The 23,344-nt window shown below is 37.2% G+C and overlaps 1 protein-coding gene across 13 annotated transcripts in view; it reads right to left on the reverse strand.

The window, feature by feature from the left end:
- The window catches only part of C1H8orf34 (chromosome 1 C8orf34 homolog), a 222,892-nt gene that overhangs the window by 56,883 nt on the left and 142,665 nt on the right, over positions 1–23,344 (reverse strand). For 4 of the 13 annotated variants that reach the window (XM_086885697.1, XM_086885691.1, XM_086885671.1 and 1 more), the window contains one exon: positions 17,653–18,683. The exons of 7 other annotated variants lie outside the window; for them this stretch is intronic. In XM_086885697.1, the coding sequence (XP_086741823.1) occupies positions 18,679–18,683 (5 nt within the window). In that variant the 3' untranslated portion in view covers positions 17,653–18,678. Of the gene's footprint in view, positions 1–17,652; positions 18,684–23,344 lie in introns of those variants that run through there. 2 more of the 13 variants (XM_086885650.1, XM_086885614.1) reach the window with 2 other exon arrangements.

The raw sequence follows: 23,344 nt of genomic DNA on the forward strand, positions 1-23,344 counted from the left end.
TGGCACCAAATGGCTAATTTAATTTAAAAAGCCAGACCAAACCAAACTAAAGAAAAGAAAGCAAAGAAAGAAAAACACTTGTTCAACTCTTCAGGATGGCATTAGTAAGCCCCTCCAAAATCTGCTTTCAAGCCAAATATCTTGATGGTTTGAAACAGCTCTTTACAAGCCAACAATAGATTGGCTCGGATTGGAAGGGTCCCTAAAAACCATCTCTTTCCAATCCCCCCCAACACCTACTGGATTAGGTTACCCAAAGGCCCATGCAACCTTGCCTTGAGCATTGCCAGGGATGGAGCATCTAAAACTTCTTCAGGCAATCTGTTCCAGTGCCTCACCATTCTCAAAGTGAAAAATTTCTTCCTAGCATAGAATCTAAATTTATCCTCTTTTAGTTAAAAACCCTTTCCCATTACCCTATCATTACATGCTCTTATAAAATGTTGCCCTCCTTATTTTAATAAACACCCTTTAGCTACTGGAAGCCCACACTGGGGTGTCCCTGGACCTTCCTCTTCTCCACACTGAACAACCCCAATTCTCTGAGCCTGTCTTCACAGGAGAGTTGCTCAAGCCCTTTGATCATCCTTGTGGCCAATGTATAGAACTGATCTAAAAGGTCCACATCTTTCTTGTTCTGAGAATTTGAGGCCTGGACACAGGACTTCAGGTGAGGTGTCACCAGGGAAGAGTAGAGGGGCAGAATCACCTTCCTCAATCTGTTGGTCACTCCTCTTCTGCTGCAGCCCAGGATGCAGTTCACTTCCTGGGCTAACAAGCTCACACTGTTAGCTCATGCCCATTTTTTTCATCTACCAGAACCTCCCAGGCTGGTCTCAATTACTTCCTCTCCCAATCCATCTGAATCTTTCCCAGTCCAAACAGTGAGTGCAGAGCCAAGATTATTGCGTTTTTCCTAACTCTCTTCTGGTAACTTTCTGCATAATTTTTTAGATGTGCTGGAACTTACCATGTGTCATCTGTCTTTCGGCCCTCTCTGGAGACTGTGCAAAGCTCACTCCACACTCTGGATACAGAAGAAGGATTTCAAAACCTGGAATTCCATCCACTTATTCCAAGGGCCTTCAAAACAGTATTGGATTTGCTCCTAGGTAAGCTTGTGCATGCACACGTACCTGTGCAATTCTAGGTGATGCAAGGCACAGGATGTACAATACTGCACTTGGCTAAATAACAGCTATGTAGTCCTTACCAGAAGAGCTAAACTGCCTTTCCAAAGAACACTTCACATTATCCTTATATTAATATTATATTCTTATTGTAGTAATTGGCTTTACAGTGGATTAAATGGGTCACTATGGCACTTCCTTGAATTAATGCATAATCAAGAAATCAAAATGATGGATTACATCACCAAATTATTATCAGAAGTCTTAACTGATAAGGAAAATAGAAATGTAATTTATAAATGTCTACACTAATAATTTCTCAAGTTTGCATTGTCTAGGCACTATCTAAGAGGTTTTTCTTGCTCAGTGAAAATACATAGCAGGACATTAGTGGTGCAGAATAAAGCAGAAAGATGACCATTCAAGCATCTGTTTTTTCTACCAGGGCTAGTTCCTGATTTTTAAACAGAAAACAAAATGTTCTAAAAAAATTTTAGAAACATTATCAGCTCTTTCATGGAGGCACAGAGAAAGAAAGAAGGGCCAAGATCTTCCAGTGAGAAATCTGATTATTGGAAATATTTACAGAATCTTCTTGCATATGCACAGTCTTTTCTAAAAGGTAAGATGCAAAAGGGAGAGGCCATGAACTCATTCAAGCATGTGTCATCACAACTAGAGTGCTAACTCTTCCAACCTGGCTCTTTTGCCTGGTAGAGCAATTCCATATTTCAGTAGTCAAAAGCCTGGAGCAAAACAAAAAAACCCAAACAAACAAAAGAAGACAAACCAACCAACCAAACAAAAACCCCCAAACAATCAAAAGAGAAGTTCTGGGTTCTATATCTTGCTGCCTAGAGCACTCAAGATGTTGGAAAATCATATCCAAACCCCTGTTGTGATTCCAGAAGAGCAAACCTATGCTGCTGGCTTTTTGTGGGCAGGGCCCTAAACACCAGAGTGTGCTACAGGTTGAAGATTTCTCTACCATTTTTAGGGCCAAGATTTGTGCTCAGGAGGACTAGTAAAATTCCTGAATTTGCAGCCTTTTAAAATACAGGATAGATGATTTTCTGCTGAGGATCTTGTATTTAGAACCTATCTGTGGTAAAATATATTCACTGTTTTTCTGCCTGTAAAGATTCCGGACATTTAGGGTTAGTTGATAACTAGAGATGTTAAACTTTGAGATGTATGTGCAGAGGCAATAAAGTGGGGTCTGTTTGATTGACTCAGTATGTTTTGGATATGAAAATGAGACTTTGTTAGTTCTGAGATAATCTGTATGTGCATATAGTGACATCTCCATTACAGGAATCATGCATTCTGTGAATTTCATTGATTCAGCATCCATGTGTAGTCAGAAACTCATCTAGCAGTCTTTATCCCATTTTGTCTGAAAAGACAGGAATGAAAAAAATGACAACCAAAACAGAAGACTGAGTGGGTTTCTCTAAACTTTGGGGTTGTGGGAAACAGTACATAAAAATCTTCTTGTAAAAAGTTTGATCCCACATCCAGATCTCTTATTGTTCTCAGTGGATGTAGGAATATTACTGTAGAGATTTAAAAGACAAAAGATGAAACTTGATATTAGCATAGCTTAAGTAAGGGCAATAATTTTGCTGTGATCACTACAATTTTACTTGGCAAATGCTAGTATTCATGTCAAAATTGAGAAATAGCAGTTTCAATGCTGGTTTGTGTTTCTAGTTTTGATAAAATGCCTGTGTTCCATACAGGAAAAGTGTCTGAACTATTAAACTTTGCTATTTCATGATACAGTATAAGTATGAATGAGGGTGCTTAACCAATGTCCACATCAAACTTGAGACAAACCTTTCTTAATTAGCTGTCAAGTTAGTGTAGATACAGTTTTGATGTTTTTATAAACAAAGGTCATTAAAAGTCTACTATAATCTCTGTGGGATTTTACTGATAATGGATAGGAAAAGAAGTAGTGTTGTAATCCAGCCAGGTTTCATGGGGAATTCAACAACATGGTATTCTCAAGTATTCCATAGAGTGATTCACAATACAGCTATTTTCAGTATCTTCTAGATGAACAATAACAGAGAGGCCACAAACTCTATGTTAGCTTAGCTTAACAGTTTTTCCAACTCTATTGTCCATTATTCAAACATTGTTATTTAATAAAAGGCTAAATCAGTAAATAATTTAACATTAACAATGTGAGGCATGGTATGCTCTATGTAGTCTATACAGCCTCCTTAAAAACAAGCAGGAATGCACGAAGGCCTTGCTGTGAATTGGGTGCCACTCTCTTCATATTTTATATTTACACTGACAATACAAACACATATTTGAAAAGAGATCTCATTTAGGTCACAAATATTTTAGAATTTTGACATTTGAATGGATTGATTTGTCATTATTACCATGCTGATTTAATGTAACCACAAGTGTATAGCAAACTAATTGCAAGTATCATCTTTTGGATAGGTTACAAAAATACAGTCTAGTTTTGTTTGGGATTTTCCTGCATGCCCCAAGGACACCATAATCAAATGGGTTCAAATCAAAATGAGCCAGGCTAAAACTAGGAACTATCCAGCATTCTTCAAATCTCATGGCATTAATCTAGAGGTTATTCTCTTGGAATAAGATAGAGTCTCCTGAGCCAACATCACTTAATATATTGGCTGATTCGACCAGTTAAAATTTTTGACATTAATACAAAAAAATATATTAAAATCTAATCAACATCTCAAAGAGAATTTAATTCAACATTTTCACATTCATACTTAGCTGGAACAGGATAGTAAGATGAAGCTTTTTGAAATATTATTACCCTTAGCATAGAAATGTTTTTAAATTTTAATTTCAACTTGCATTTTTAAAATGTGCATAAAAATTCACATCCCAGCATGCATTTGTGCATGCTTTTTAGCAATGCAAAATGCAAAAAGGATTTTTTCCAACTGATAGAGAAAGAAGCCAATGGATGAAGCTACTATAAATTGCAGCAGTACATCCAACTGAGAACCCACCTTAATTATCACTGAAGCCATGTCACATTCCATATTTGATTTGATTCTACTTAGCTGGGTTCAGCCATCCAAGGCAAAGTGTTTTGAATATAAATATGAGGGAGACACTACAAGGGGTACCTATCAAACCTGCTAAAACCAGATTTCAATAGGATGTGATTTTCCAGAGCTGCACCCTAAAATGACAGCAGATTAGCCAAGTGCTGTACTCACATGGAGCAAAAAGGCTGTGCCATGAAATACAGTTACAATCTTGCTGAGGAAAAGGATAAGAAAATTTGATAGACATTCTTTAAACATTCTTATAACAAGAAACTACTATTGGCATTGTATATCCTAGATAATCTCTATTCAGCTTTGAGTTCTGCTCATTTGCAATGTCAATAAATCAGCATATTCACATCAAAACAAAGGAACACATCCATCACTATAAATAATACTAATTCTGGGTCCCTGAAAAAAAGTAATCTTATCAGATCATGGCTTATTGAATTCAATTCACAAGACCTGAGGGATTACTTCAAAACATGGGACACAGTGCACTTAGCAATTTAATGCTTTCACTCTGAGTAAAACATGTTCTAAGTGTATCTGGAGGACATTTATCATGACAAATTCTGAATTCTCTTTGATTTCAATCTAACTATAGGCATGAGAAAGGAAAGTATCTCCTTGAACAGGGACATTACATGGAACTTGGCGAACTAATAAAGAAGAGTAGCTGAAAAAACCCAAAAGCTTGCATGCAGAATTACAGGTCACAGAAATGGAAGCGGACCCAAAGGTATGACAGTGAATGTAATGATAATTCATGCTTTATGGAGAAAGGAAATAACTCGAGTGACTTCTTCTTTGTCTTATTTTTTGTGTTCTTTCCACCATAGATAGCATATTAGGAATTAATTTTGGGAACAGTAAATTCCTATTCTGCTGTCACAACTCGTAAAGTATGGGGAAGCCCTTTTCATCTAACACGAAACATTTCTCTATCAAGTCACTCAGAAAAGTTCTTATTTAATAAGAACTAAATAAGCTCTTACTAAACTTAAGTAAGTTTTCTTACTTAGTATGTTTATTAAGTTCCTTAGGAAGTTCCTCCTCTAGTAATAGCTGGCTGAAAGGCATCAGGGACTGCATCACATGAGGGAAGGACAATTAACAGATGTTAATTGTATAGAAGATAGTGCCATGTCAACATTTATTAAAAATAGATGAAATTAGTTTAAAAAAAGAATCTGGCAATTTTTCAGAGACCCTTTTAGTTAATCTCCCAATGCACTGAGCAGCTTTACAACTGAGAGGGCTAGGTTACTCAGCTCATTGGCAGTAGGTAAAGTAACTCCTCTCTTCCTTGTGGATAAAGGGTCAAACAATTTTGGGAAGTCTGCAAATGTTCAGGGAAACATGCAAGCTATCTGACTTCAGATGTTCAATTTAAAGCCGTTTTTAAGTAAAGAAGAACCAGACTTTTTAATCTACTAAAAAGTGACACCAGAATGCTGCTGGTATCATTTTAATTGCCACAGCACAATAACACAATTATTAAGTTTGAGGGATGATCAACTCTCCTGGCATCTAAGAGAAGCCTATCCCTTTTAATTTAGTCCCAGACCAGTAATAAAATCTGAAAGCAAAAGGTGTGAAATCCCACTGCTGGGAAATCAATACCAAAGCTCTTAAAGTTTTACTTGTGTTGGTCTACAGCCTACAGTTTGAAGTTTCTCATCATTTCAGTCTAAGAACCACACTTCTCTAATCAGGCCAGTTCTCTTTGTACTCTATTTTCATCAAAGGCAGTAAAAACCAGCCCTACCTGATTGGATGGCAAAAAAAACTAGACATAAAAACCAAGTTCCTCTATTTGTTCACTTTTATTGCAGTATTGTTTGCTTTGGCTGCCAGTAAACACTGATGGTTAATATAGAGGAAGTCAGTATATGTTACATTTATATAGACATATTTGGCATACTTTGGTAGAACTTAAGATTCTTTCACCAAAAATAAAATTGTTTCTGAAAAAGCATGTGACAGGCAAGAACAATGAATTCCCATCAGAATTCTGCTAAAGAAACATTAATATCATCATTAGCAAGAGATGCACTTTTTTTCCCTTCATGACAAATCAGATTGAGAAACCTATAAAAGGCTTGCCAGTGATAAATATGTTGTAGTTACACTGACCTCTACCAAATGTGGCTCTTATTTTTTATGTAAAGACTCAAGAAATGCACATATAATCCAACCTCCAAAATGTGGGCAGAGCTCTTTAGAAGTCTGCTATCACATATATTAATATGAAACAAAACATAAGTAACACTTTAAACACTTCACATTTACAAGCCATATATTTAGGGCCTAAGGATATTGACAAGGACTGAGGTACTTTTAATGAAAGTGGTCCATTCTTACAAATTTACTCTTGTTTACAAATGCAGATAATAGTACAGAAAATCGTTGTGATTTCATGCTGCTAAAATGAGCATGCAAACCATAGGGCGTATCTAAAGAAAGCAGTTTGTCAAAAAAAAAAAAAATGAAGAAACGCCATCAGGAAGATTAATTTGTTGAAGTTAGACACAAATGTGCTCTGGAGACTTATGAAGGCCAGGGAGATGTTCTTCCCATGACAGATTGGTAAGCAGTCACAAGTGTGTTCCCTCTGTGACAGCTGGCAGGGACATTCAGCGGGTTTTGGTAAGACCCATCATGACGGATAGTTAACCAAACCCAAATGCTGGCTCTTTGAACATACCCTGATAGACAACTTGGTCTGCAGGACCTGCAAACAACTGAATGTCTGAAAGGATAGAGTGAGTGTCACTGAGAGCTAAGTAGTTTCCAACTAATCTTTATTAGCATTGTTGAGGCAGAAGGAGTTTGACATAATTTTTTTTCTATCAGGTTATTTTTTTTCTCCTTGACTACAAAAATGACCATTCTCGTCTTTCTCAGAACTTACCTTAACTCTATCATCACAGCAATTCGTTCTCACCACAGATACTTAATTCTGTTTTCCATTATAAAAACAATTATGGTGTCAGAAAGCACCTAGAAGAAAAACTTCTAGTAAAGTCAGTAGTTCATAATTGATTGCAAAAGGATCTGGGACCAGGTAAGAGGTTGTAATCATAGGTAATGCATACTGACCATGTTTTTCCACCTGTGATTTTACTGTTTATTTATATGTGCTGGCTGTTCATAGTGGATCAGCATTTCTCCCTCCTAGCCCTCACCTCCCACTCTCCAATCCCACCTCCATATGCTTATAGTACAAACATATTGTGTCCTGGATCTACTGCTATTTGCATTTCAACTATCTATAAGTTTCTGTAAACCTCAGCTCCATCTTTGACCCAAGATATAGTTTTAGTCTTTAGGCTTAGTACTTTAGTGCTTTGGGAAACAACCTGGCTGGAAGTGTCTGACAAAAGAAAGTGGTTCATTTTCAGATGACACAGCCAGCAACACATGAGCACTGGCACAAGGGAAGTGGAAGTTTCTCAGCAGTAGATGCTGTAGACCCAGTATGAACAGAACAGGTCCTGATGGTTCTAGGAGGCACACGCTGGCCATTAGGCAGTCCAACTGCAGAGCCAGATGATATCCAGCCTCAGTGAAATTGTCATGTCTAGCTCACAAATCTTTACGTGTTCAATTAATCATCCAATATCAGTCAACTGAAGGGCAGAGCTCTACACACACCTTTGGCAAAACAAGTTGTGAAATGGGAACAAATACATTGAGCAACATACATAATGATGTTTGGCATGTCTATTGGCACTGTTGCTAGACAGACCAAAGAAGTTCCAACTAGCCACACATAACAAGTGTATAAATAATGTAGGTACAGTGAGGTACCAAGTCGAGTCCACTTCCCTTGTACCAACAACACCCTCCTATAGTCCTGCACATCAGCCAAGTCACTGTCTCCAGAGAATTCCAGTAATGGACATTTCCATAAGTAGTGAAAAAATATTGTTTCCTCTCCAAATATAGGTTAAGTGTTCCTGCTTCCACTTTTGTTCCAATATGCAGTGCAACAATTGGAACTGTAAAAATAAACTGCTGGGAGGAAAAAATTCATTGTGAAAGATCTGGGACGTTCTCACCCCTCCAGCACCTGAAGGGAGCCTACAAGAAAGATGGAGAGGGACCATTTACAAAAGCTTGTAGTGACAAGAGAAGGGAAATGGATTTAAACTGAAAGACTAGGTCTAGATTAGATATAGGAAGAAATTCTTCACTGTGAGGGTATCGAGGCACTGGAACAGGTTTCCCACAGAAGTTGTGGATGCGCAATCCCTGAAAATATTCAAGTCTAGGTTTGAGGGGGCTCTGAGCAACCTGATCTAGTGAAAGGTGTTTCTACCCATGGCAGGGGGATTGGAACTAGATGATTTTTAAGGTCCCTTCCAACCCAAACCATTCTATGATTCTATGAAGATGCAAACTACAGAGTTGAGTATTCCAAATAATATCCCTCCCTCCCCATTTCTTGCATTAAAATTATCTATTAATATAGACTATGTTATATTAGGTTATATTAAATAAACTAGTTCCATGACACCTTCTTGTCATAAATGGTTTCAAATGTACAATTTGAAAACAAGCTGGCACACTTGATAATTCAATAGTGTCAAAATAATGCAATGAGGTTCAAAAGCCCACATGTTTACAAAGGTTTAAGTGATATCTAATTATGAGTGGTTTGTGCTATCAATCAATATGCTGCAATGCAGCATCCTCTGTCTTAGTCACTTTTTCTGGGAATCATGTTCATTGCCTTGTGTGCTCCTGACACAGGTCCTGCACAATGTATGTGGTGAAAATCGCCATACGGTCAATATTAAGTGAAAGTTGTCCTGCTATGAATCAAAGAGTAGTGCTGCCTGCCATCACAGAAATTAACAATCACCTTCCAAAAGGGTCAAACCCTACTATTTGTTTTGAATTTGCACTCGGCTATAGCTCAAAAAATAATTTTCTAAGCCTCACACAAAAAAGGTATTTAAGTGTATACTGGTAGATTAAACTTTGTATCTATCTGCTTACTCTACCTGTCTCCTATAACTTAGCCCTAACCAAATCTTGTTTCTCTGAAATATGCCAGTAGAATAGTCACTCAAAATTATTCTGTAGAGAAGAAAGCTTTATAATGGTATGTAAAGAACAAATATATTTTATTACATTATCAATTTCAACTTCAAGGCAACACAAGCAATAAAAAAAGTCTCAATTTTCAAATATTTCACCATAACTACCTTAAATCTTATCAAAAAGGAATCTTTTTGAATGGAAAAATTTAATGTGTATAATAAATTTAGAATCCTGTATAATATATTGGAGAGTGTACCTCCTCTCTGTGACATAAATATTGCTTTCCATTGCCAACAATAAAATTATTTTCTCATTCTGTAAAGTTACAGGATCTATCACCATGTGAATAACTTTTCTCTCCCTCATGAAAGAGGAATCTCTGTGTACAGAATGTAGAAAGCAAAGGGCAGATTTGCAAGCTCTGTAGGTCAAAACTGGATTGCAGTAAATATTGTCTGCAAGTCAAGTTCTGGGACTGAGAGAAGCACTTTCTGGAGTGTTTCAGCACATCAGCATCAAATAGAGGGTGTGCAGAAAGCATTTTTAAATGCTCTTTTACAGCCCTGTCCAGAGCCAGATACTTGCTTGGCAGCAGAACAAGGAACTAAATGGTATCATTTTAAGGATAAGAACTGCACCATTTACTTGTGGATCTGAGCTTATTCTCACACCTTAGACAGGACCATTAATCTCAGGACAGCAGCAGGATGCCTTCCTGGAATATCAGAGTCAGATGACCCCAGAAATGTCAAAGTTCTATCAACAGGGCACAGGAACTATGAGAGAACAAAGGATTTGGGGCACATCAAAGGGTGTCAACAAGGATCTCTGTTTCCCAAACTGATCTTGCAATCACTTGAGGGCTTCAGCTCAAAGTGATGAGGTAGCCCAGCAGTATTGCCATGAGTGCTTTGGAAATGCATGACCAAGCACCTGAGAAAGAGCAGCTTGGAGCAGAGATGCCCACCCAGTTCCACTCATTCAAACAGAAAGCAGTAGAGAAGTACAGAAGTCCACGTACTCACACAGCCCCAGCATCAGCACAGAAACACCTGTGTGCAAACTCCCACCGCTTCCCAACACATGAAAAATTTTCTCCACCTCTGAAGACACATTTGAGGCCATTCCAACACTCCACCAAGGAGAGCTACAATGAAAACAGAGCACTCCAGCCGATATGCAAAAGGAAGTGCTTCATGTGGAAAGCCATGTACTGAGGACAGACCACGAGGAGGACAAACAAAGAGCAGTAAAAATGCCCCTAGAGCCCTTGAAGGAGAGGAATCAAAGAGCTTGATTCACTGGAAGAAAGTGAAACCTTATGGAACTCGGGGGTATTTCACTGCATTTCAGTACATTTGGCAAATGCCCCTATGGCTCTGCCTGGATGCAGTCAGACTGTCATAATGATAGCTGACAGCTACATATTCTGGGCAGCTAAATGCCACCCCTTTTGCATTTAAAAAAGCAAAGAAATTATACAAACAAAATCCCAGAAAATTCCTCTTGCTTGGTGGCATGTATTTTTCTGCTGAGAAATACAAACTAATACAAGCTAAAACATAAGCCAAAACTACTAATTTTTTATTGAAGAATGGAGAACAGTCTCTAGAAATTCACATGAGCCTGTGAGAACCATAAATTCTAAGTTTGCTATGAGGTTTGTTTGCTAAATTGAACTATGACCAACCTTCTTCAATACTGAAGAAGCATGAAGGCCATAAAACTGAACACTACAGTATTCCTATGACATCATAGGGTATGAAATCAAAATGTAGACCAATTACTGGCACACTAAAATGAGAAGTGAGAGGTTTTTTTTACTGGCAGATCTTATGAATGTGTTTCAAATAGAAAAATGTAGCTTTTGCAAGCAATACAACATAACAAAGAATTTAAAATTCAAAAATTTAACATGCTAAAAGATGAAGTTTTTTACTCAAGTCTCTCTCAGTTATCACACTCTCTCCTCAAAATTCCATGGTAGTGGTAAATTACAATTAATAGAAGGAAAAACTATCATTGCTTCTCAAAATCACTCAAAAATGCTATATTTGGATTAGAGTAGCCACCTCAATTAAGAACTTCAAAAAATATTTAATATGGAGACAATGGGAAGGAGGAAAAAATATTCCTAATGGAAAAATTGTAGCCCTGTAATTAATCTATGTCAAAGATCTCATATACTCCAAAGAAATAGTTTAGAAAGAATGATTAAAACCTTCAGATAGTATTTTTAAAATGTCCAGTAAAAAAACTGGATGACTTCCAAGCTCATAAAACATGAGGACTACAAGAGCTGGAACTTTACTGTATAGTACAGAATCTTCTGGAAACACCATCAAGAATGCAAATGGATCCTTCAGGGTGCCAAGAAAATGCATCTGCTGGGAGGCTGCTCTCTGCTAGGATAACCTTGCCTTGCAAAGAAGAGAACACACCAGGTTAAAAAGACAACAGGGTAATTTGGATATGATGCTTTTCACTGTTCATAAATTGGTGTCGCTTTTTGAACACAGATTTTATTAATGCTGTGAATAAGAGAAGACCATTCTAAAGGACATAGCATGTCACAGATGGGATAACCTCATATACAAACATTAATAGCAGAATTTCCTCTGTATTAGGAGGTACAGGATAAAAAATTATCTCACTGTCTCTGTTATTACATATCAGTGTATAGCGTTTCATAACAACATCAGGCATAGAAATGAAAAGTATCATGGGTCAGGTAAAGAGTTGAGACAAAAGCATGACCACACATAACCATCCATCACAGGTCAAAGTGAAGCAAAAACATGTCAACATTCTCTGTAGATGTTATTTCTCACTAATGTCTCATTGCACCACTCTGGAGAGATAAGGACCTCTCTGCATGACACTTGTCGATGTTCTCAGATTTCTGAATCACTAGTGAAGACAGAAGTAATATAAAAAGTATTATGAAGGGTTGTTGAAGTTTATCTTATGTACTTGAAGGAGGTTCCAGGGGAATGGAGCAGAGAAGGACACACTGTTATGTTTTTTTTACCTCAAGCTGGACAAATGAAGAGTTCTGAATACAGATACTTAGTCTCTATACTAGAATAAACATTCCTACACCCTTTGATTCATTCTCTTACCCTTTTAAAATCTGCAGGGTACAACATTTACTTTTCTTAAATAATTCACCCTTCTTCTGACATGTTTAAATGCCCAAAAATCAGTGTTCCACCATCTGAACACAGCATTACCCTTTACAAACATTTTGTGTGCACAAAAAGTGATAGAAGATAACATTAATCCACACTTTGAATTAATTGTTTTAGAAAGAGATAGTGAGTGCACATCTGTCTCTGGAGTTTTGGCTATTCTTATATCAGGAACTTTAGCTCTGTCTTTTAAATAGCTTCCTGTCTTTGCATAGAGCAGACACAGAATTACAGATGAGGCTGATGCTACAGCCTCTCCCAGAAGGCCTATGCATCACAGTACCTCAGGCAAACCCATCAGATGTTTTCAACACATCCTCAGAGGAAAATATTTTAAATTCTGCAAGATCTGTGTCCAGATGAAAAGTCAATAACAGATAATGTATTCTGGACACAGAAATATAGCTTCACCTGGGGGGATAGGAAGTATAAGTTGCTTTGGAATCTCAGCTAAAGGGCCCCAGACTTTATTAAACCTGGAGTTGAGAGTGTGTAGGTGTTGGATTACACACATCAAATAGGAAGGGAATGATTTCTGGGGGCACTTAGGAGAGATTTTGAATTATGGTACTTATCAGGCCCTGGGGAGCATTTTGGCAAGTTTTTGAAATGCACTCATGAAATCCTCATGCACTTTTGGAAACAGCTACAATGGCTGAAACATGGATGCTCAAAGGACTCTTTACTGCTTCATCTCGTGTCATTTTCAGCGCAAAAGCAGGGCTTCTCAGAGCAGCAGCATGTCCACCCTGAAGAGCACAAGTCTCTGCTGTGTGCTGCTGACAAATCTGTGGGGCTGTAACAATGCTTCTTCAGCACTGTCTGTAACTTGGAATGAAATCCTGGCCACATTCACATCACTGCAAAAATTCAAAAGGGTTTACAGGACCAATAATTCATTTTCTTGTTTTGGGTGATTTGGGTGGCTTCTCAATTCATTGTTATCTGAGCTAAAGCAAGACGTAAACAATTAAGATATAAAGAATATATTCAAGGAGAAAAAACCTTGTTCTGAGAAAGAGCTGTCATGCAAAATACAAGCACTTTGGTACATGATTTTCTAAAGATAATGAGAGGGGCTCTCCATCTCCAGAAATTCTCAGAACAGGTTAGACAAACATCTGTCAGAAATGGTTAAGCTGAAGTTATGTTACATCAGGGAGGGCAACTAACTGATATCTGGAGGCCCTTCCCAGCCCCATTTCCCATTACACTCCCTCTCTAGGCAAGCACATGAACATTTCTGGGAGAGGAGGTCCCCAGTGAGCATCAGCAGCTCAGCATTTAAGTAACTCAGAAGAGGAACTATTCATGTTCACTCTCCTGTGAGGTCTCTTCAGAGCTGTGTTGTAGCTGGTTTTATTGGGTAAAAACGTCTCTTCTGTCTCCCAGTTTAGAACAATATTCCATCATTAAGCTCTCTAAAGGAGGTCCAGGAATTTCAAGAAGACATTGGTTCAGTGATTTTACCTAAACATTTTAGTTTAGAACTAGAAGTATTCTCCAGGTCTGGCTAATAAAAATTAAAGAAAAACAATGTGAGGTTGAAACACAGATACTCTTCATACAATGAGTATGAGTTGCATGAGCTGGAGAAGGCATCAAATTCTACAGGAGAACTTCTGGAATAGCAGTTGGCATAATATTAGTCACTAAAGCACTGCCATCTTCTAACAACAAGGTTCTGCATGGAGCTTCATAGATTAAATTTCAGTTCTTGATAAATTGAAGTTTTGACCTTTGTACTGTGTTTCTGTAAGTGAAAACACCACTAGACTCCCTTGCTGATTGACCTGAATTTATGGTCCAGAGCAGTGTTTTCGCTTGAAGATGCACCTTGATAGGTTTAAAGCTGAAGTAGAGGAAACTTCTACAGACAGTACATATTAGATTTGCTGCATATCTAGGGCAGACAAACCACAGAACATAGCAGCTGACTGTACTATCCAAAGTAAAAAAAAAAGTGTGTCATCAAACAAGATTTTATTTGATTATGCTTTAGCTTTATCTAACATGCCAAGAAAGAAAACAGCAACCAAAGTCCTAATGAACAGTTGTGTCAGAAATTTAACTTTAAAAAATCTATCTTTTTTAACCAGCAACTTGATAATTAAAAATAATTAAATTCAGCAATATAGCAAGAACTAAGCTAATTCTGTCAAACCAGTGGTCTGTTTAAACTTTTTTGGATTAATCCCCAACTTTTGCAAATTCAGCTAAAACTGAAAAGCACAAAAATATCTACAAAACTAATTGCATTGACTAACTCTACTATCTGCTCTCTAATCCAAAAATGTAGAAACCAGGGTGAAGACTGAATGGGCATAAAATTTTTATTTTTTATTTTTTCACATCTTTTTTTCTTGTGAAGCTGCCTGAAGCTAGTAACACAAAGTTAGTAAAAGCATAGTAACTTTATGGTTAGCATGCTTACTGCAGAGCTGTCCAGGCTGCTGTAATCTAACCCAGGGGAGCTTTTCTGTATTTTACATTAATAGTTTATTGGATTAAATGTGAAGCATGTCCATGTACAGCCAGAGCAATGAAATGATCGCATCACATTCACGCATGTGAGTTGGCTTTCATCGAGTTCATATATTTCTCTGAATTTAGTTGTTGGATTATAGGACTTCCCCTGCACTTACCTAGCTACCTCTCTAAGTAAAATGTTGACATACCTGAAGCAATACTCCAGGAAACAGGAAACTGTTTTTCTCCCTCTTTTGTAAATATTGACTCAGAAGAAAGACTCCTCAGCTATGGATAAGGTCGTATTTTTAGGAAACATATTCCCACAGGGCCAGAAAGTTATGTTAATACAGCATACAACTGATTGTTGTGTGGTTTTAAATTATTGCTGAAGTTTTCAAGATAAGGATTTGCTCATAGAAACCTTCCACTGGATATTTCAAAAGAAATTGTTTAATTATAATAGCTCTATTCAAGTTAAAGTTCTTCCCCATTTTTCCCTCTGTCATACCTACCAATCCTAGAGCTAGACACTGGGGTAGCAAGAAGGCAGTCTTTAAAATCTGACTAATGATGAAGCTACTTGATACAAGCAGTGCAGAAGGAAAGCCATTTGTATTATCATGTTATTGAAAAGAATACATTAAGGTTGTTTTTAAGATTAGGCAGATAAAGTATTAAGGGTATGAAGACCTTAAAAGGAAGCAGCAGTAACTCACATGGCAATAAAGCCCATTTTATGATAAATTGGCCTTTGAAAGAAAAACAGCTACTTTTTAGACAAGCTACATGCATTTTTATATACTGAGAAACATTTGGTTTTTTCATTAGCAAGTACTATTTAGAATCCTGCATCCCTACATCACCACATTCATAAAGGCTTAAAAAAATTAAGGTGCAAACATATGTCTAGGAAAAATTTATCTGTTTTTCATGACTCTTTTTTCCATCAAAATGCAGTAACTGAATAGCACCAGCAATGACCCATGAAGTATCTTTCTGAAAAGTGCTAAATCTATTCTGTTCCATGAAACTAGACAGTAGCACATTTCTATGCAGCTTTACAATAGCTTTTTGGATGACTTTGAAGTGCCTGGTGCAGAGTCAAAAACAAACAAAAAAATATCCCTCCACCTTGATATTCTTGCCAAACTAACTAGAGCAACATCAAGAGCATCCACAGCTGACTCTGAATTCAATTAGACACCATGTAGGCACAGTTCATTCCATAAGCAATTGAGAAACTGCTTCCTGAAGCCAAAAAGGTCAAACAGAAAATGACTAAGGCTTCCTGCAGCTTGGAGGTGAAAACAAGTTTATCACACATGCCTTCTGCATGGTCTGCCCAGCTGCTGCTTGTGCTCCCTTGCCCCCCCTAAGCCCAGCTGCTTGCTGCCTATTAAGCGCATCTCAGCTTCTCCTTGGAGTTCTCCTGACTTGCTATGCTTCACTGCCAGCTTGTTTGCAGTCAAAGCACCAGGTGGCTGTTTCTCTGCAGTGCCAGCTCTGGTTGCTGGGCTGAACACTAATATCAGCCAAAATGGTTTGCCATATGCTTCAGAGGGAGTAGTGCTAACCATGAGTGTTAAAACGTCATGAGATCATGTCAAAATTATGAGAACTAAAAACAAAACAAACAAACAGAAAAATCACATGGGATTTTCTGCATGTTTTAGTGTGAAAATAAAGTCATATTGTCCATGGTTTTATCCTCTGCCCCTCAGCTTAGAAAGTGTCCCAGAAAAATACCATTGTTCTGGCCCGTCCCAGGAGCAGCCACATCTCAGGAGCTCAGGGCTTCACAGCTTTTACAACTGAGACCACCCAAGCCATCCTACCACACCTTGAGATACTTGCATGCATAATTAGTATGTGCTAAATTCTTAATCACTCTAGCAACTCTCGATGCACTCACTATATCTGTAACTGAAAAGCCTTTTTTCTCTCTGAACACCAGTGACGTGGCTGATATTCTGCCTTTCTGAATAAAGCCTGTCTTGTATTTCTTCACCTGTAACCAAAATTTCAAACCAGACATGTCTCTGACCAAATATCTGCCCTACTGGGCCAAAACTGTCTTCAAGTTCTCATACATGCCAGAATTTCTAGAATTAAGATGCTGCAAAATTCCAGATTCTTTCTCAACTTGTGAGCAATCTCGGTTCTGCTGAAGTCAATGAGATTTTTCCCAAGGATTAAATATTGTCATAATTTCACCTGGTATTGACATGAAGCAGAAAGCATGCAGCTTAGCATGCAGATGTTTAGTGAAGAAACTGAAAGAAGAAAAGGCAATCCTATTTTATATTTTTCAGTAATGTCAAGGTAAAATGTGAAATGAGGGCTACTAGGGAAGAATAAAACTCATGAAAAGGAGATGCTAGTTTCACAAGAATGCTTTTCTGAGCACAACTGACTAAATACAGCATATTGATGATAATATACCCTCCTATATGCAAAGGAGTCTTCAAGCATACTGCAAATGCACACAGCATTACTGATTTTCTTTACTGATGACAAATTAACAAAGCACCTTCCTGAAATGAATTTAATGGAACTACCCCAGGGGGTTTCAGAAACAAACTTTTTACATATAGGAACTGTAGACTATGATGACACATATAGCAAGTAATTGCTCACCACAATGTTAACTTCCATTTCACTTGCTGATGACTAACACAGACTATGCAGTTTCTGTGCATTTAGCACTGTGTATTTGTGAGACAGCAGAAAAAAGTTCACACTATGAAACACTTATGACAGACAACTTATTTTTATTTCTTATACAAATAGATGCTTTGTAATACTGCATTTTTTAATAGCTGCAAGCAATTTCATTATATTATTCTGTCTAAGATACAGGACCCAAGCATACGTAATTGAAGACAAAGAAAACTGAAAACACACTTGACAGAATTAACAGGTAAATGAAATCAGTAAATGCAACAGCCACATCCCTTCATTTGTTGTCTGTGCTAAAGCATCTTCTAAAGTTCCAAGCAGACAGCACACACCAGATAAAATATTTTAAACAGCAAGTTTGTTTCAGTAATCCATATGGGTAACTAACACTTCATCATAATATATGAAATTCCTTTAGGTGCTTTATTTTTTGCATGCATGCACCACTCCTTATTACGTTCCCCTTTTTAATAGAGTCTTTATTTGTTTTAAAGATCAAAGTAGATAAATTCAATACAAAGCTATGCAGCACAAGCAGCACCTGTTTCTGCTACCCACACACACTCTTTCACTCATTCCCCTGTCTGACCTCTCTCTGCAGGTGACTATGAGTGAACAGCTAACTCTCTGTGAGACCTGAATGGGACATACACATGGGCAGATGCAGCAAATACTTCAATGTTTATTAATCTAAAAAAGAGCAAAGATTACAAAAATATAAGGAGTACAAAACCTTAGACAAGTTAAAATACATACAATCTTTAGGCAAAGTTTGTTTTGGTCAGGCAGAATTTAGTTTATCAAATGTCAATCCAAAACAACAGGGGTAGAAACTAAACAAAATATTATAGTAAATTTATACTAAAAGGTGATAGTTACCCTTCTTTCCTAAGGCCACTCTCCCACAGTAAATACTCTCCTTCAGTGCATTACAGCATCCACATATCAGAGCAGTTCCACTCATGTGCTGCTGATACTAGAAAAATAACTTTATTTAATTTTTTTTTATGTATAAACTAATGCAAATTTTCAGGTGTAGTTTTGATCACCATAATTTTGTTTTTATTAAATTGTTCTTCAATAATCCCACTGATTTCACTAACCTGTGAAATCAAACAGAAAAACACAGAAATTAGGGTTCAAATGTAATATACACAAAAATAGGAAAAAAGGGAAAATTAATCCTTCACTGTGTTTTCATTTTGCAACAGTTTTCCATTATGCTGAATTCACAGTAAGCAACGTGGATCAGTATGTTGGTGAATCTCAATTCTTTTTTTTTTTGTTTCTAAAATACTCAGAAGCAAATAACAGTGTCCTTGGTTAAACTGTTTGTTGCAATTATTCAGTGTTTTGGAGAGGTTTTTTCTGCACTTTTTCAATTGTGGTAATAGATTGCAAAAATAACCCGTGTTTCAAAAAACATTGAACACAATATGCACCTGTGATGAATCAGATAAGCTGAGATAGTAATGTTTTAATTTCTGGTTGTGTTCAGGTTGAAAACCTTCCTCAAAGCAAATGGAAATCTAGGTTTTACAAATATTTACAGATGCATATTACACTGGACTGTTTTGCAAATGTTGCTGACTGCAACACAACCTGCCCTCTCCAGTATTTGTATAAAATGTAATGCTGTAACTGGACCTATTACTTAGATCCAGTTAGAGAATCAAAGTTATAAACTGGAAATAAACACCACAACGACATTTAATTGCACAGGTGAATGCATAAAGGTCCATGTGTTACCTGAGAAGCCTTCAACTTGCCATTTTTAAACACTGAAGGAAATCTGCCACTGCAGCTTCACTCCTTTTGAACATTTAAATATGCAAGCCCTTTCTGGGAGATTTAAGAAACTTGGGAGGAACAAATTCTTCCCATTATCTCCAGCTAATTAATTAAATACAATTGGAATAATTTTCACATTGTCAGGTGATAAGCCTGGACTTTGTATGTGATTCTCTATTGATAATCAACAAAGTAAGGTACATACCATGAAAACCTCTGCAACAGCAACAACAACAACAACAAATGAACCAGCCAAACAAACAAACAAAAAACAAGACATAAAGCCTAGGAAACCTTAGCAACAGTCCTTATCCTTTATTACCCTTACATGGTTGGGGGCCTTTTGTCATTTATTCTTAATGTTTAAATGTTTTCCTTGGAGGTGCTTCATTTTGCAGATATTCAAGCTCTATCACAGTTTGATCATTAAATAACGAACTTGTCGTATGGTGGGATAAAGAAGAGCAAATATGTGTAAGCCTGTTTCAGTTGCAGATTCTAATTGTGGCTGTTACCCACAGAAAACACAGGGATTGGTGTTCTTAACTGTAGAAGTTAGGAAGTTAACCATATGTTAATGTCTTTGAGTTCATTGCATCCCTTAATTTTTGCTTATAACACTTGAAGGTCCTGCTTGCTAGGACAGAACATTTCATTTCCTTTGTCACAGTTTGATGACTTGATTTTTTTTTTTTACTTAAACATCTATCTACAGATATCAAGTTATCTCTGAAGTTCCTGGTTGAATGCCTTTATGTGAGTAAGGCAAATTCCAACCAGGGTTTCCCAAACCCTGGGTCATTTTTAATCATCCTCTGAAATCCCCTGAGTAATCCCTGTCTGTCTTAATGGTAAGACACCTAACCCACAGGTTTTTTACTGATATGATGTGGAATAATTACTTTGCTACTTAACTTCTAAGGTATTCAAGAAATGGTCTACTCTTGTGACAGCATTATGCTGAGAGCTCACACTGAGATGATCTTCTATGACCATCCTAAATCCATTAGGTCACTGCTTTCCAGGACAAAGCCTCATAATTCTGCAGCAGAGACAGATATGTTTCTCTGGTGCCAGATATATTTCATTTGGTTTGAATATATTTCATCTGGTTATAATAAAGTGCATTTTACTGGAATGTGGCCATTATACCAGGGGATTCATATCATTTAATAACTTCAACTTGTCCTTCCCACCCATTATCCAAACCTATCAGACCCTAATGAGCCCCATTCATCTACATCTTCCCATTAGAAACTCCAGTTTTGATTCCTCATTGAGCCAACTTTTAATTTACCTAATGTGTGTCCTGATAATTCTCTAGGCCATTTTTTAAATTACAGTGTCATTTTTTATTACATTAAATGTCTTTGGGAATCCAACTTTAGCATAATAAGGCAAGCTGTAGAAAAAGATATCTGTAGGTTTGGAAGCTGTGCTGAAAAGAGCTTTCTGCACTAAAAAAGGTTTTGATTTTTTTACTCACTGCAATGGAAAATTCCCTTCTCATACTAAATATTTAGTCCAATATGAACTTTTCCAAAGTGAAACCAAATATTAGTCAGTATAAATAAAGCAACATGCCTTAAAGCCTTAATAATATAAGAAGATAACAGCAGCTTTGGATTTAAGAACATCCATTACAAAAATTGGAAACTTGAGTCTAACTCCAACTTTCCCTAACTGTATTTGAACTCACCATTCACTGTCCAACAGTCATCTTACTTCTGGTAGAAATAATGTCAATCTCAACTTTTATTTCACCATCAATAAATAATTAAACCCAAGTGGGCAGGTTCCCATGCCAGAAAATTGTTTTCATCTACTTTCAGACTCAAAAAGCAGTTATATGAAGTGATGCAGTTTCAGCTATGAGTGTCACATGACAACCAGACAGGACCATCCAATAGGCCTGCAGAAATTCTGTTTACAGGAGCACAATCCTTTCTGGTATTCTATTTCTGAAGTGGACATAGAACTGTCTTAAGCTAAATATGTAGCTGAGCCAACGGCAGGCAGAATGAGCAACAACGTATTCTCTTTAATATACATAAATGCATACTGGAGAAATTTAGAAAACAACTCATATCCCAAGCAGACAAAAGCTTTATGACACCCTTTGCAGAGGTGGAACAGGGAGATATGACTTTTTTACTGCAGTTTGTATTACCACACTTGAAATATTAAATGGAAGAAAGACACCAATAAGTTTTTCCAGAAGATTCATGAATCGTGATAAAATTCTCCCAAAAGTTCACTTTTGGGACAGATTCATTTGTGAGACAAAAAAAAAAAAAAAAAAAGAAGTGTGCATAGTGAATTTATTATCCACTGAGAAAAACTGCCAACTAACAACAGTTACGTTCTTACTAACCAGACACATAATTGACTAACACTTGAGTGATGTCTCATAAGTGCCTTAATCTCTAGAGAAACCACTGCCCTAAATTCATTATAAATATAAATTCATAAATTATCCCTGCCCTAAATTCATACCCACTGAAAGAGATGTTTCCAATACAGCTATGTTCCATCAGAGCAGAGCACAAATACAAACAGCTGAATTTGAATGACAGAAACGGAATGTGTTTGTGTAAATGTTATAAAGTTTGTAATCAACAGCTGTTACTCTAACTCCAATTCTGTCATCCTTATATTGAGGAGCACCTGGCTCTAGCAAAAGCAAACTTCCACAGACAAAACATATTCCAGCAGTAGACCCCTCCTTATTGTTACTCTGGCCAAGCAATTTTCCAAATCTTTGGAACACTTATTTACGTAATTAGGATAAACTGACTGTTTTGGCATGTGAATTTACTCAGTGTAAGGAACTTTACCCATAGACAAATACTGTATGGCTTGGAACTTTATTATAACACAGTCTGAATTTCTCAAGTCTACAAAAACCCCTCATCTTTCATTCTTTTGGGTTTTTTCTAGGCAGATGTGTGCGAATGGGAAAAGAAAGGTTTTCCTCAACACCTGTTGAAGTCATCAACAGAGTGTCTTTGACTGCAGAGTTTCAAGACCAGTGCAAGAATGAATGGAGTAGAAATCCCACTTCTTCCCAACAGTCATTTGATTTATCAGCAGTAGACCTTTCACTGTCAACCTTAGCAAGGAGTTTGCAGATGAAGAGTGGCAAAACATTTAAATTTCCTCCCACAGGTCAGAGGACAAGAGTTCAAGACTTGTCCCAGATCAACTGAGCTAGAAATGAGCATCTAGCGCTCCTTTTGGCAAGCTGGAATGAAGTGATAAGAGACACACAACTTCATGTGCCACTGATTACAGAAACTGGCATGCCTTAAACAGATTAGCACAAAGGAATGTTTTTATGCAGATGATCCTTAAGGTGTCTTCCAGCCCTTAATGTTCTGTAGCTACTTTTAATATGGATTAACCAAGTAGCAAGCTTTTCAAGAGCCTACTATCATGTACATCTGCTAGGTGGACTGACTGAAGGTAGGGATCCTTTACATCCAAGGCTGTGTGACCTGGGGAAATCTGCAGTGTGGCACTCAAGAAAGCAGACTCAGGCTTTTGGGCAGCAAATCCTTGCCAAGACTACAGATGGTAGGTCAAATTACACCAAAATCCCATCTTTGTCTTTTCAAGGTTCTTGGAAGCTAGTGATACTTAAGAAATTTCCAGTCTTTAATCTTTGTAGGACTTGTTCTCAAGGGAAAATTCAAACAGACTCTTGTCAGTTCCCTGAAAGGATGAATTTCTTCTCATAAAAAGGATGAATTTCTTTTCATTTTTGCTGCCTAAAAAATATTCTGGTGGCAGTAGATGCAGTTCTTCTGTTTCTGTGCATCAGTACCCCATAAAGAAGAAAATCTATTCTTGCCAGCTCAAAGAACTTTCATCAAACTGAAGGATTATGTAAGTGGTAAATATTTTCTCCAGATCCCTCCTTTTTCCAAGAATGATCTTTATGCATTCCCTGAAAACTCTTTGCAGAGAATCA

The sequence above is a fragment of the Cyanistes caeruleus genome, chromosome 1 (genome assembly GCF_971803275.1).
Source record: "Cyanistes caeruleus chromosome 1, bCyaCae1.hap1.1, whole genome shotgun sequence".
Taxonomy (NCBI): domain Eukaryota; kingdom Metazoa; phylum Chordata; class Aves; order Passeriformes; family Paridae; genus Cyanistes; species Cyanistes caeruleus.